The sequence below is a fragment of the Gymnoscopelus microlampas genome (genome assembly GCF_963454915.1).
Source record: "Gymnoscopelus microlampas genome assembly, chromosome: 4".
Taxonomy (NCBI): domain Eukaryota; kingdom Metazoa; phylum Chordata; class Actinopteri; order Myctophiformes; family Myctophidae; genus Gymnoscopelus; species Gymnoscopelus microlampas.
Window position 1 is genome coordinate 11,671,883 of NC_139941.1, and position 15,000 is coordinate 11,686,882.

Genomic DNA, 15,000 nt, shown 5'->3' on the forward strand with positions numbered 1-15,000 from the left:
ACCGGAGAAAATCTCTCACACACACACACGCCTTCAGCCTTTTTTTTTTTTTTCCCTCACAACGGCAGGGGGTGCTGCAGCACCCTCAGCACCCCACTTCCCGCGTCCCTGGTGTGGGAAAGTTATTATTGTTAATTAACAGATACAAAAAAACAGTGGGGGGCACATTTCTTTAAACACTTAAGCCCAATATACTTTGTCAAATGACAAATAGCAAAAATAGTTGATCTACAAGCTCACAACACGTCACGATCTATTCTTTAATTCTTTTTTTTAATATAGTATTTTGACGGATTTAGAAAGTATGCCCAAATAGGTTACACCAGGGTTAATGTGGTTAACATAAATGTTTTATTAAAGTGTTAAATTGTGATATTATCAAACATAATATCAAGCATATCAGTCTACATTTCCCAAAAGGAAATGCATGTATTTAATTCAGTCTGAGCTGAAGCAGGGATAAAAGCAGCAGCGTTGCCAGATTCTGTGAGAGAAACAAGCAACCAGGTCTAGGAAAACCAGCCCAAAAGAAGCGACTATGGGCCACATGAGCACTTTAACATATACATCAGCTATTTGAAAACAGCAGATCTACAAGCTCACAACGCGTCGCGTTGCGACGCGTTGTGAGCTTGTAGATCGGCTATTTTCAAATAAAATCTTGCGGGGAAATTATAATAAGCAGATCTGCCAACCCTGCTCACCAGAGGGGGTATATCAAAAGCAGAGGCATGGATTCATCTCTCCCCATCCATCCCCCAGCAAATCGAACATTGATAAAGGGTTTATTGGAGAAGCCAGTGTTTAGCCGGGCCGTGTGATCCATAAAACTCAGTATGACCGACCTGGGAAATAGCCTCAATAACCTGAAACGCTGTAAAGTCTAAACGTGTTCGACCAGCGTGTCTGCAGTCACGCTGATAAATAGGACTTCTTTTAAACGTTTTTTTCCTGCCGTCGTCCTTTAGACCGGCGGATTTAAATGACATCGTAGTTTATCAGACGTCTGAATGGAACGTCTCTTCAACTCAGGGGAAAAGTGACGCTTCACCGCAATAGCCGACGCCACTTCTGCATTTTGGCACTCTTGCCAATCAATAAAACATTTCAAACCACAAATTGCATTGAATGTTATCGTTTCTGAACCAACAATACATTTCATATGAAAACCTCCAGACTTACTGAAGTTGACCTGAGTTGGCTCTGTGCTTGGTGCGTTTCTGTTTTCCCTCTACACCAAATCTCTCCACCAAAAACAGCGTGTGTTGTTCATACCTTGTCCATGCGGCAGTGGTCTGGTGACGTTGTAGGTGAGTTTATGGCTGGGAGACTCAGAGTCGACGAAGGACAGAGCTGAAGGGGTTAATACTGTCACACGGTCCTCCAATGCCTGCATCACACGCACGCACGCACGCACGCACGCACACACACACACACACACACACACACACACACACACACACACACACAGACACAGACACAGACACAGACACACAGACACACACACAGACACACACACACACACACACACACACACACACACACACACACACACACCATATTATATTCAACTTCAATATGGGAAAAGAACATTTTAGAGCATTGGTTCTCAAAGTGGGCTCAAAGTGGGGTCCCTCACCGTGATCTGTAGGTCACAGTCAGTGGCCAGCTGAGGGAAGCCAGGTGTCTGGGGAAGCACTCCGATGGTGAAGGTCTGAGCGTCGCTCTGCGTGTCTGGAGATCCTTCTGTAGACACCTGAGAACACACACACCACAGAGACAGACACACACACACACACACACACACACACACACACACACACACACACACACACACACACACACACACACACACACACACACACACACACACACACACACACACACACACACACACACACACACACCACAGAGACACACCCTCAATATCTTAAAGGTTCTATGACATTCATTTTCACTTTTTTTATTTTTTATGTTTTTTGTGTTTTTTTTTGGGGGGGGGGCGGAGCAGAGGCGATGATTGACAGGCAAAATCCCTCAACAGCGACACCCGCAGGCAAAGATTTATTTTTTCATTGTGCAGTTGAAAAGGCTTTAGAAATGTGAAAGAAAAACACCTGCCATGGATCAATGGAGTGGAATTTTTTGTTAAAACTTTTTTATACACGTTTGAAGGACCATGACAAAGACTTTTAATGTGTGGTGAAACCTGAAACCTTTAATATACAATAGAGAGTTGCGTGGCTGTTTGTGTGTGTGTCTGCGTGGTTCTTACGGGTCCTCACGCTCTCTCTCTCTCGATACAAACTGATGGTCTCTCGACCATGCTCTCTCCGTTCTCTCCCTCAATACAAACGTATTGGTCACTCGACCATGCTCTCTCCGTCAAGACAACGCTACGTTTCGCTTTCGCCTCCGCGCACCGCTGTTGCAATGAACATCTACAGGCTACTAAATGGAAGCCCCGCGCAGCGGGTAGACTGAAGTGCCGCGCAGCGGCCCGCACCTCTAGTACACTACATATCTATTAGGGCTGTCAAAACATTCAAGATTAATCATAGATTAATAAATCACGATTAGTCACCATTTGTAATTATGGCCGGAATATGCCAATTTTCTCGGTATATCTGTGTGGGAATGGAAAGATAAATGACTTTCTCTCTCTCTCTCTGTCTCTCTCTCTCGCTCGATGTGATTTGAGCCGCTGCCTACGTAATTTGTGCAGCAATTTCTGGCAATAGACCACGTGCAGGTTCTCTCTCCATCTCGTTTGGATCATTGTTTGGATCTCTCTGCCATCAGATAACAGAGCATCTGTCTGTCTGTCTGCTTGTCTGTGTTCTCAACTCATTTTCCTGTATTAGATTAGAACAGTGGTAAAAAAACAGACGAGTTCCAGAGAAGGGATGTCATGTAACACACGCACAACAGCTAACAAACTGAGCACACACACACATACTGTAACACCTAGCAAACTGAACACACACAATAAGTAACTAACTGGATACAAAAGTGATGTGTCTGATTTAGTTTTTTTTTATTTAATTTTTTTCTTATTTTGCTGTATGTTTTGCTGTTGTTTTTCTGTGCTTTAGTTTACCCTGTGTATTTGGTTTTTGATTTTCCGTACAGCGCTTTGCAAACCTTGAGTTGTACAATGTGCTATATAAATAAAGTGGATTAGATTGGATTGAAACCTGTGAACACAAACTCCGTTTGTTTTCCTTCTTTCTACCATTCTTTTGGCTCATTTCAACTACTTTCATTAAAATGCTGTTGCCTCCCTTGCACAATCTCTTGACTCCCACGTGTTTTTTCCAGGCAGTGCCAAAGTCAATTAAAGGCCTTGACGTGAATGAATTGTGGCACTTTGAGACCCTTTGTCAACATTTACTGACATTATCATGGGTTTGAAGCTACTTTGTGGGCGATTTGGACTCATTTTAGGCTAATGGAACTAATCTGCCACGGCTGGATGAGTCATCAAGCCAGCTCTTGTGTTTGTGTTTGTTTGGAAACAGAGCACTGCAGTCGTTCCAATATGTTTTAAAAGACCCATTAAACTACCTCTAAAGCTCCAATCCAGAACTTATTCTAATGAATACAACATAATTGTTTTAACCAATCTATTTGGTAGAGTATGTTAAAACAATATAGCTAGTACATGTGCAGTGATTGGAGGTGTTCTTCCTACTCTTCAATTGAGACATTTAGCCCCTGGTGTCAGGTAGAAGTACTGCTTCAGGCTGATAAGTGCAATGTCTCTCTCAGGCCAAGTAGGGTTTGCCTCTTGGATGAGCGGTAGGTAGATATTTGGTGTCCCACATACCACCTCACCAGCTCAGTGGCCTTGTGGTTAGAGCACTGTTTCCCAAACACATTTTTATGGGTCACGAGTAAATTTCAAAACATAGGGGGGAAAAAAGTCCAAAAATGCAAAATTTGTCCATCCATACATTAGAAAACAAATGTTTAAGAAGTAGTGAAAATAGCCGATCTACAAGCTCACAACGCGTCGCATCGCGACGCGTTGTGAGCTTGTAGATCGGCTATTTTCACTAGCCACAATGGTGCTAAAAGGATAACACAAAAAGCCCTATAAGGGCTCGTTTCCATTGTGGTCCTGTCACTGTGTATTCAATGCATCGAGGGACACCAGGGTTCGAATCGCGGGTAGGACATACGACTTATGGATCGCAGCGTAATGTTGCAGCATTGTTTTCAGAACCCTCTGGTGGACAGAATGACTAAAAAAAATACAAACTGGAATAATGGGCTTCCCTTAAAAGCCTTTCTCGTGCCAAAAGTATAGAAGAGGAGGTAGGGGGGACATACCTGGAAGTTAAAGGAGTCTCGGTGCGTCCCCGTGCCCAGGTGTCTGTACCAGACGGTGCCGTCGTTGACGTCCTGCTGGGTGAAGGAGCTGGTGGGGGTGGAGGCGCTGTCGTCTGCCACGGACGGCTGCCATCCCTCTATGGGACCGTCCGCTGGCATGGACACCAACACTACCTCACCTGTGAGAGAGAGAGAGAGAGAGAGAGAGAGAGAGAAACCCATATGAGAGAAACAGAGGAGGGTTGATGATGCCACCTTGCCCAATGGAAATGACAGACAAACATGGAGCTGCACCAGAAGCAGTGGTGGAAAAAGTACTCAATCAATCACTTTACTTAAGTAAAAGTATCAATATAGAAATACTAATAATCCGGATTTCAACATCAAGTATTGGCATCAGAATATACTTAAAGTACCAAAAATAAAAGTACTCCTTGTGCAGAATTTCACAAGTTCAAAATGTATAAAAAATCTTTTGAAAATAGCAGATCTACATGCTCACAATGCGTCGCATCGCGACGCATTGTGAGCATGTAGAGCGTCTATTTTCAAATGGCCGAAATGTATATAGCGGTTGATGTATGTTTTGTAATAATAATCAAAAGTAACTAGTAACTAACGTTTTCAAATAATTGTAGTGAAGTGAAAATTGGAAATCCTCCAGTAAAGTAAAAGTACCTCAAAATTGTACTTAAAGGACGACTTCACCACTTTTCAACATATCTAAATATAATAGGTCCTCACTAATGCTCATGATAAAATGGTACAATCTTTTTCTAATCAGTCAGTGTCTCAGAGGAGGACTGTAGACAGTTCAGAAACCCGTCTACCAGTGACATCATCGATGGGGAATCCAAGCTAATAGATACTGCAGGCTTTGTATTCCTGGAAAGTTGCAATGCAATAATAGATCCCATTGTTCTCGCCTTAATAAAAATCTGAATAAAAAAATTGTAATCTTTTTGGGAAAAAAAATCCTGCCTAACGATGATGTCACTGGTAGACAGGTTTCTGGACTGTCCACAGCCCTCCTATGAGACACAGACCAAGTAGAAAAAAATGGTATCATTTTATCATGAGAATTAGTGAGGACCTATTATATGAAGATATGTTGAAAAGTGGTGAAGTCGTCCTTTAAGTATAGTACTTGAGTACATGGACTTAGTTACTTTACACTACCGACCAGAAGTTCTCAAATGGTGTATCGAGAACATTGGTGTGCCGTGATGCACACCAATTGGGATTTTGTGACGATCACAAATGCTGTGAAAAACTGCACAAAGAGTTAATATTTAAATTTACTATAACAGTACTTTGTGCCTCTTTTTACCAATAGAGGCAAATTCTATACTCTAAAAATGTATATTTTAACTAATTTGTACCATATTTGGGGCTTGTGTCGGAGCCGACGATGGTGTAGACGATCTCTTCAGCGCTGGTGCCTTTGACTTCAGCCTGCAGGTGCCTCTTGCCCAGTCGAACCATGCCCCCCTCCCTGACCCAGGTCATGGACACGGGGGACGTTAGATGAGGGGAGCGGGCAGCCTGTGAGGACCAAAGGAAACACAATCAAACTTTTGTTTTGTAACCTAGTCCCATTAACCGATTACCGGTACATGATGTTTTCACCCAAGTACAAAATCTTGAAATACATTTGGAGAAAAGATTTGATTAAAGTTTATATTTCCGGAAAAAAATGTATAAACAAAGAATTAAATACAAATAAGCACATATCACTTTTTGATAGATAAATATATAATATAAAAAATATATATTATATATAAATAAAAATATATATAATATATAACTTTTGCTGTGGTTGTTACTCTCCGTAGGAGAGTTTTGTTTTCACTTTCTAAATATGACACACCGATTGGTCAAGCCTCACGTGACACGTGACAATACGGTGAAATATTGTATAAATACATGGCATCACTTTGGCAGTGTCTTTGCCACTGCCAAAGTGAGGTAAGACAGGAACCATCACGAAATGGCTGCATGGCTGATACATAATTGGCAAATAGGACAGATAGGACACTTATATAGACAGGAGGGATATGACACTTACACAGACGGATAGGACACTTACAGTACACAGACAGGACGGATAGGACACTTATACAGACAGGAGGGATAGGACACTTATACAGACAGGAGGGATAGGACACTTATACAGACAGGAGGGATAGGACACTTATACAGACAAGACGGATAGGACACTTATACAGACGGATAGGACACTTATACAGACAGGACGGATCGGACACTTATACAGACAGGATGGATAGGACAGTTAGAACATAAGAATTAGAACATTCCCAACATTCCCAACACAAGTCTGGTAAGAGTGAGGTAAGACAGGAACAATCACGAAATGGTTGAGAAATGGCGGATACTGTAACAATTGGATAGGACACTTACACAGACAGGACGGATAGGACACTTACACAGACAGGACGGATAGGACACTTATATAGACGGGAGGGATAGGACACTTATACAGACAGGACGGATAGGACACTTATACAGATAGAACATTCCCAACATTCCCAACAGCGGAGAGTTGTGCTTCGAGGAGCACTTTTTCTAGTTATTTTTGTTTTTGTTATTTTTGTCTGTCAGCATGTTAATCTAGAACAGGGGTCTTCAACGCTTTTCAGGCCAAGGACCCCCTAGCTGTGAGAGAGATGAAGCAGGGACCCCCTCTATATTGTATACAATTGTGTTTCAGATTAAAACTTTTTTTTTTCACTCGGTCTGCTCTTTTTTCCCTCTACACCTATCCACCTGTTTCCTAGGCTTTTCACTGTGTTCCACTTCCTGTCTTTTGATCCAATGAAATCCAATGAAACCAGTCAGATGACAGAAAAATAATTCTAGGGTTCAAGTGGTTAATGTAAAATATTTTTAAAAATATTTTTTTTGGCAGACCCCCTGTAGTAACTCTGAGGACCCCCTAGGGGTCCCGGACACCCTGTTGAAGACCCCTGATTTAGAACATGTGCCTGGCTTGACACAACTCGATGTAAAGTGGTACTGCCTGTCAAAATAAAACATTTCCTCTGAGCAAGCAGGCAGGCTCTATTAACTCAGTGGTAAAAATGTGCACAGGAGAGCTCGGTTCAAATAGGTAGAACGTGAAAGTTACAGAGTGCCCGCTTCAAGTATATAACATATATAAAACATTTAACTTTGCCTGAACCCAAAGCCCAGGTCAGGGGGCTGCTGGCTGACACACGGCCCGAATTCACAAGGGGGTTGGTTGACATATAGACATCAGCGGAGCTATTTGTTCAGCTAGCTTGCGGGGCTACGCACAGGCTGTTAGCGGGCAGCCTGCCAGCGGGGTTAAGGGGATTGGGAATGGAGGTTTGGTGCAGGACAGAGAGAGACAGAGAGAGAGAGAGAGAGCTTTGGCTGCACTCCACCCCACGGTGAAATCACTTCACTGAAAGCGAGGGGGGGGGGGGGGGTTGTCATCAATAAAACATGGACTGGTGGTAATGCTGTTGTAATGACGTTGTCGTCGCTTGTTTTTCCATAACTCCTCAAGGCTGGGCAGCCTGGTGGAAGAAGTAGTACTCTCAGATCTTGGACCGATAACCACGGTTTTTCAAAAGTTTAAAAAAATTGACGAAATCTTTCGAAAATAGCCGATCTGCAAGCTCACAGATTGGCTTGTAGATCGGCTATTTTCGAATAGACAAAGTATAAAATATGGATTAATGGGTTAATGTATATTTTGTAGTAATAATAATCTAAATCTACAATGTCACTTGTAGCGCAAGTTTTCAAATAATTGTAGTGTTCTTTTACTCCAATAAACCTCTAGTATAAAGTATTGAAAAACGGATACTCGAGTAAAGTAAAAGTTCCTCAAAGTTCTATCGATCGTAAATGCACTTGGTTAGCACACTGCCTACGTGTTTTACGTCACAAAATCAGATCTAATCTAAAAATGGAACCCACTGCTCGAAACGCCACGGAACAGGAACACAGCCACTTTGAAGACATGGTGCTCCACGGGACAGGGAGCCACTGCGGAACATTCTGGTAGAACTCTCCCAAAAACTTTTTTTCAACAGCATCAGCACCAATTCAAAGCAACTCAGCAAGCCTCCCCGCTGCGGCACATCAAAGAGGGAGCTAAACCGTTCGCCCCTCAATCCCCACAGCCAATCAAAAAGCCTCCCTAATTCTTATCCTAGTGCCAGGGAACAGGAGAGGCCCCGGCGGGGCCTTCCAGCAGGCTCAAAGACTTCTCCCCCCCCCAAAACTCTAACCCATTCAAACCCGGGAAAGCATCTCGTGTCGTTTGGCTATTCAAAAATAGCAGATCTACAAGCTCAGAGCGCGAAGCATAATTGCCTTGATGCCTATAACTAGGGGTGTGCCGACACTAATTTCACGATACGATACACGATATTGGGCTCACGATATAGATACGATATATGGCACTTTTTTATTATGAAAATATATGGGGGGGGAAAAAAAGCAAATGCAAACAAATACTTCTGTTTTTGCATTATTATTATTGCCAAAAAAAAAAGTTGAAAAAAAACATTGTCACGAAAACGTATCGCGGGCGATATATTGGCACACCCCTACCTATAACATTAACGAGCGTCAACGAGCGTCAGCTGGACACAGACACACACACACACACACACACACACACACACACACACACCTGCCCTCTGCAGTGCTCTAATTTGAAAGTGACAAATCTTTGTGTCTGGGGGGTCCCTGGATAAAAACATTTCGAGATGGGGAGTCCGTGATCCAAATACCTATAATTGTGGGTGGTCCTTGACATGAAAAAGTTTGAGCACCACTGATGTAGCAACAATAGTTGTTTCGTGCCGCGCTGCTAGCTTGTATACATCTGATATTTTTGAACATCTTTTGAAAATCTTGTAAGTGCGAGAACTTCAGATTTAGAAGGGCATTTGTTAGAATGGGCCTCAGGTCTCAATGGGCTAATTGAGAGCTAAAGGGTCGTGCTTTCTTCTTGGACCGGGGCTCATGGCAGAGTCAGGGGGAGTAAAGTCATCCATCACAGAGGCATTACACAAGCCCCCTGGTTCATCTCCAGCTCAGAGCTCCATCATGCATCCCTGTGGAGGCCTCTCCGGCGTCCAGGGTACGGACTGGCACTCACTGCCTGGCAACTAAACAAGAGTGCCCCACTGCCAGTATGTGGGCTGGCCCACACTGGAGTAGGTGCTTTCAAGTGGATTTACTTTCCTTTGTGTGGATTACTTTCCCTTATGTCTCACCTGCAGTGGTGGAAGAACTACTCAGATATTTTACTTAAGTAAAAGTAGCAAATACCGCAATACAAAAACACGCTGTTCCAAGGAAAAGGCCCGAGTTCAAAATGTTACTTGAGTAAAAGTACAAAAGCATTGGCATCAAAATATACTTAAAGTATCAAAAGTAAAAGTACTAAAATGTTTGAAAATAGCAGATCTGCAAGCTCACGTGAGCTTGTAGATCTGCTATTTTCAAATAGCCTAGGTATAAAATAGGGCTGAAGTGGTCACTGTATGTTTTATAATATAATGATGTATATCTGCACCAACCATTTGTACACTCTCAGAGTTAAATGAAACACTAACGATGATGATACAGTGTAGATTTGGGACCCCCAAGAAATGAAAATGGTTGAGTCCCTGGCATGTCTTTTGAAATGGGGGTCCGTGGGCTAATATGTGTCAATTTGGGGGTCCTTGACACGAAAAAGGTTGAAACCCACTGCTGTAGAGTATACAGTATATGGTATGTTTTCTTCTTTGTCTGTCTGTCTGTCTGTCTGTCTGTCTGTCTGTCTGTCTGTCTGTCTGTCTGTCTGTCTGTCACACATAACATATCTGTCAGTCATGCTGTATGTTGTGTGATGGATCAATGAGATAGAGGGAGACAGAGAGTTCTGCTAGGGACTGGAATGTGTTTTTTTTTCCCCCGGGGTTTGTTTTTGTATGTGTGTGTGCGTGTGTGTGTGTGTGTGCGTGCGTGCGCGCGCGCGTGCGTGCGTGCGTGCGTGCGTGCGTGCGTGCGTGTGTGTGTGTGTGTGTATGCGTGTGTGTGTGCGTGTGCGTGTGCGTGTGTCATGTGCAGGTGTCCACACCGGTGAAGGACAGATCTAGATGTTGAAAAATAGGAAATGACGACACATACGCGCGCGCACGCACGCGCACACACGCACACACACACCTGCAGTGAGGTGCAAAGAGGCCATGTTTCTGCTGCAGATCTTGTTTATCTGTCTAGACATCTTCTCTGCAGGAGACGAACCTGTCTTTGTCTACTGTGTGTGTGTGTGTGTGTGTGTGTGTGTGTGTGTGTGTGTGTGTGTGTGTGTGTGTGTGTGTGTGTGTGTGTGTGTGTGTGTGTGTGTGTGTGTGTGTTTTGGCTGTCCATTTCACATTTGCTTTGGCAATGTTTTTTCATGCCAATAAAACAGCTTATTGCGTTGAATGAATGGGACAGATGTTTGTATGGGTATGTGACAATGGACAGATGTTTGTATGGGTATGTGACAATGGACAGATGTTTGTATGGGTATGTGACAATGGACAGATGTTTGTATGGGTATGTGACAATGGACAGGGGACGTGTTTACTGTGTGATAATTGCCTCCATCCACAGTCATGATGACGGAGGGGATAATGGCTGCTTTTTTTTCTTTTTTTTTTTACAAACCTGCACCTTTCGTAACAGCTTTCTATCACTCCAGTATGCATGCACAACGTGAACAAAATGTGTTCAGGTTCTAGTTGATAACAGGTTGAATTGTGTCGACATCTGAGAACGTGACTGGGTCATGAAGACGCAAGAGTTTTAAAACAGCCGGCCCAGGTTCAAATCCAACCTGAGGCGTGTAATTGCCTTCACAGAATTGTGTGCGGGGCCTATTTCTTACAAAATAAAAAGCCATTTATCATGAACACAACGTCCAGCCATACCCAAATTTAATCTGCAGGTTGAAGGGCCTCTATAGAGCGCACATTTCCAATTTCCAAAACTTTTACTTCTACATCTCAGAGGCAAATATTGTACCGTTACTCCACTACAATTATTTGAAAACTTTAGTTACTAGTTACTTTGTAGATTTTTAGCGGTGCCAAACGCTCTACACTTGACTTTGTCCGTATGTACGTTTCAGCCTGGGATGCGCAAATAGCTATAACTCCAGTTTGCAGCATGCCACCAAGTCCAAATATGGTATGTGGACTTAGACCACCAATAGGGACGAGCATGAATTGCTGAAGTTATCAAAGAGGGGTCCAGGGACCCCCAAGCACGGGATGAGCACGGGATTTTATAACAGCTATAACTCCACTTTGCAGCATGCCACCAAGTCCAACTTCGGTATGTGGACTTAGACCGCCAATAGGGACCCGCATGAATCACTGAAGTTCTCCAAGCAGGGTCCAGGGACCCCCAGCACATGTTATGTCCGTCCGCCCGTTTGAGCCCGGGATGAGCACGGGATTTTAATCAGCTATAACTCCACTTTGCAGCATGCCACCAACTCCACCTTTGGTATGTGGACTTACACCACCAATAGGGACGCGCATGAATTGCTGAAGTTATCAAAGTGGGGCCCAGGGACCCCCAGCGTATGTTATGTCTGTCCGCCCGTTTGAGCACGGGATGAGCACGGGATGTTAAACAGCTATGACTCCAGTTTGCAGCATGCCACCAAGTCCAAATATGGTATGTGGACTTAGACCACCAATAGGGACGAGCATGAATTGCTGACGTTATCAAAGAGGGGTCCAGGGACCCCCAAGCACGGGATGAGCACGGGCTTTTAAACAGCTATAACTCCAGTTTGCAGCATGCCACCAAGTCCAAATTTGGTATGTGGACTTAGACCACCAATAGGGACGAGCATGAATTGCTGAAGCCCCGCCCCCTCTGTCTTCCCATTGGCTGGCCTTTAAACAGCCATAACTCAAGTTCACAGCATGCTAGGGAGTACAAATTTTGTACATGGACTAAAACCACCAACAGGGAAAAACTGTTATTACTTAAGCCCCGCCCCCTCTGTCTGCCCATTGTCTGGGCTTAAAACAGCCACCATTCCAGTTTGCAGCATGCTACCACGTAAAAATTTGGTAAGTGGACTCAGACCACCAATACTGAAATGAGTGAAGCCCCGCCCCAAAGGCACCGCTTCCTTCACACAGGGTGTGATTTTTTAGATTTAATTAGTACAAAACACACCAACCACTTCAGCCCTAAATATATTTCAAATGATTTTTTATACATTTTGAACTTGTGAAATTCTGCACAATGAGTACTTTTACTTTTGGTATTTTAAGTACATTTTTATACCAATACTTTTGTACTTTTACTCAAGTCATTTTTTAATTCCGGGACTTTTACTTGCAACAGAGTACTTCTACATTGCGGCATTGATACGTTTACTTAAGTAAAACATTTGAGTACTTTTTCCACCACTGGTTAAATCTTCTTAACACTAAATATCTAATCGAATGTCATTTCTTCTCATAGGGGAGAGGTCCGTCCCCACCTACCTGGTGAGCGATGTGGACTTGCATGGGGACGTTCTGGTAGCTGTGTCCGTCGTTGATCTGCAGGACCAGCGCGTCGTCGGGGCCGTCGGAGCCGTCGTGAACGTAGCGGACCCTCTCCCCGGACAGCTCCTCCAGTTTGAACTGGTTCAGGGCGCCGCCGCCGTGGAGCCGGGTCAGCTGGCCGTGGCGGGGCGGCTCTAGGACCATGAGGAGGACGTCGGACGGGTTGTCGGGGTCGTCCACCTGCAGGACGGACTTGGTGAGGGTGACCGCGGACCCCCTGCTCTCCAGCCTCAACGGAGCCAGAGTCACCACTCTGGGGGGCTGCGGAGAGAGAGAGAGAGAGAGAGAGAGAGAGAGAGAGAGAGAGAGAGAGAGAGAGAGAGAGAGAGAGAGAGAGGGGATCAGGACGGTTTCATGTCATTGATGTCGGGCAGAAACCTTGTATCTTCATATTTCAACTTTTTATGTTGTTTTAATTTTTCAAGCAAAAAGAGCCAAAGAAGCAAAGAAACTGCAAAAAAAATTTAGAATAGGCAATCTACAGTAAATGTGACATGTTGTGAGCTTGTATTTTTCACTATTTTTACAAACAAAAAAAGCATGTATTAGAATTAAAAATTAGTTATTTTTTATGAAAACTGATAATTGATTATTTTTTATAATAGGAGACGAGGTTCACAATCAAGGTCAGGGACAAGTACATAATGGGTCATATCTCAGGAAGGGAGACTAAGAACAAGAGATCCTCATTTGTACATGAATCCACTGGGAGTGCGGCAGAGACAATCGACTTATTCATGCACTAACAAGTTTTTAGACGGCGAACGATGCATGCTGCCATCCTCTCCAGAGGAATGCCACGACTGTTTATGACACAACAGCCAGCACTGAATGGAAGCACTGAATGGAGGATGACTGAGTGAGTCTGGCCCACGGCCAGGAGGTCAAATCTATTTCCCCCACTGTCATACTGTACATACAGTACAGGCACACGGGGGATTCAGGAAAGAATGCGAGAGAGGGAGGGAGAGAGAGAGAGGGAGAGAGGGAGGGTCGAGGGAGGACAAAACGATCTCAGTGAGACCCCCAAACTGTCAGCGTAATAAATGTTCTCACAGATGGGGGAGGTGGGCTGGGGGGAGTGATAGAGAGCAGTTTACACAGGTTATGCTATTGGGTGCCAACCTGCACACACACACACACACACACACACACACACACACACACACACACCGGCTCAGTTCATTGAAACAACATTTATTATATCGCCTGATTTATAGTTAATTGCGTGACGGGGTTGTGCGCCGACAATAGCAGATCTACAGGCTTGTAGATCTGGTATTGTCGGCAACTAAGCATCACTCAGTGCTTTGGGGAGCTCGGTGCAGCACAGTGGTGCAGGATGCAGACAGACAGACAGACAGACAGATCGACACACAGAGGAGCTACTCTAGCACAGTGCTAAATCAAGCTGCTACACTCACACACACAACTTCAAGTGACTGATGCAGAGAGGCAGAGATCTGTTCTGATTCTTTTCCTACTGCACAGTCCAGTGGTGTAAAGTAACTAAGTACATGTACTCAAGTACTGTACTTAAGTACATTTTTGAGGAATTTTGACTTTACTGGAGTGTTTTCAATTTTCCATACTTTTACTTACTCTCAGAGGGAAATATTGTACTTTTTACTCCACTACAATTATGATTGTGATGTGATTACAAAACATATATTAACCACTTCAGCCCCATATACTTTGGCTATTTGCTATCACAATGTGTCGCTTGTAGATCTGCTATTTTCAAAATATTTTCAATACATTTTGAACTTCTGTATTCTTCTGGATTCAAGTGGTTTGTATACGTAATATACAAAACTGTACATACATACATACTGTACGTACCGTGAGATTTTACAATGTTATGATTTCACAGTGACTTTTCCTGCGCATCCCTTATTTCACTATTTGAGTTTCAGATAGTTGGTAACCCGTGAACCTATAGTGACTGAGGCAGAGCTCTGTTCTGAGTTCTGACTCTACTCCTCAAACGTCTTCATTGATTCCAATAGGCTCTATGCACAGCAGCCATATTGGAAAGAAGCGGGGCCTCTTC

The 15,000-nt window shown here is 43.7% G+C and overlaps 1 protein-coding gene across 1 annotated transcript in view; it reads right to left on the reverse strand.

The window, feature by feature from the left end:
* Window positions 1–15,000, reverse strand: part of fras1 (Fraser extracellular matrix complex subunit 1) — a 255,511-nt gene that overhangs the window by 93,556 nt on the left and 146,955 nt on the right. Inside the window, exons 29-33 of the mRNA XM_084054742.1 lie at window positions 12,885–13,208; window positions 5,718–5,880; window positions 4,336–4,514; window positions 1,640–1,756; window positions 1,276–1,390 (exon numbers count right to left, since the gene is read on the reverse strand). Coding sequence (XP_083910868.1) covers window positions 1,276–1,390; window positions 1,640–1,756; window positions 4,336–4,514; window positions 5,718–5,880; window positions 12,885–13,208 — 898 coding nt within the window. The remainder of the gene's footprint in view (window positions 1–1,275; window positions 1,391–1,639; window positions 1,757–4,335; window positions 4,515–5,717; window positions 5,881–12,884; window positions 13,209–15,000) is intronic.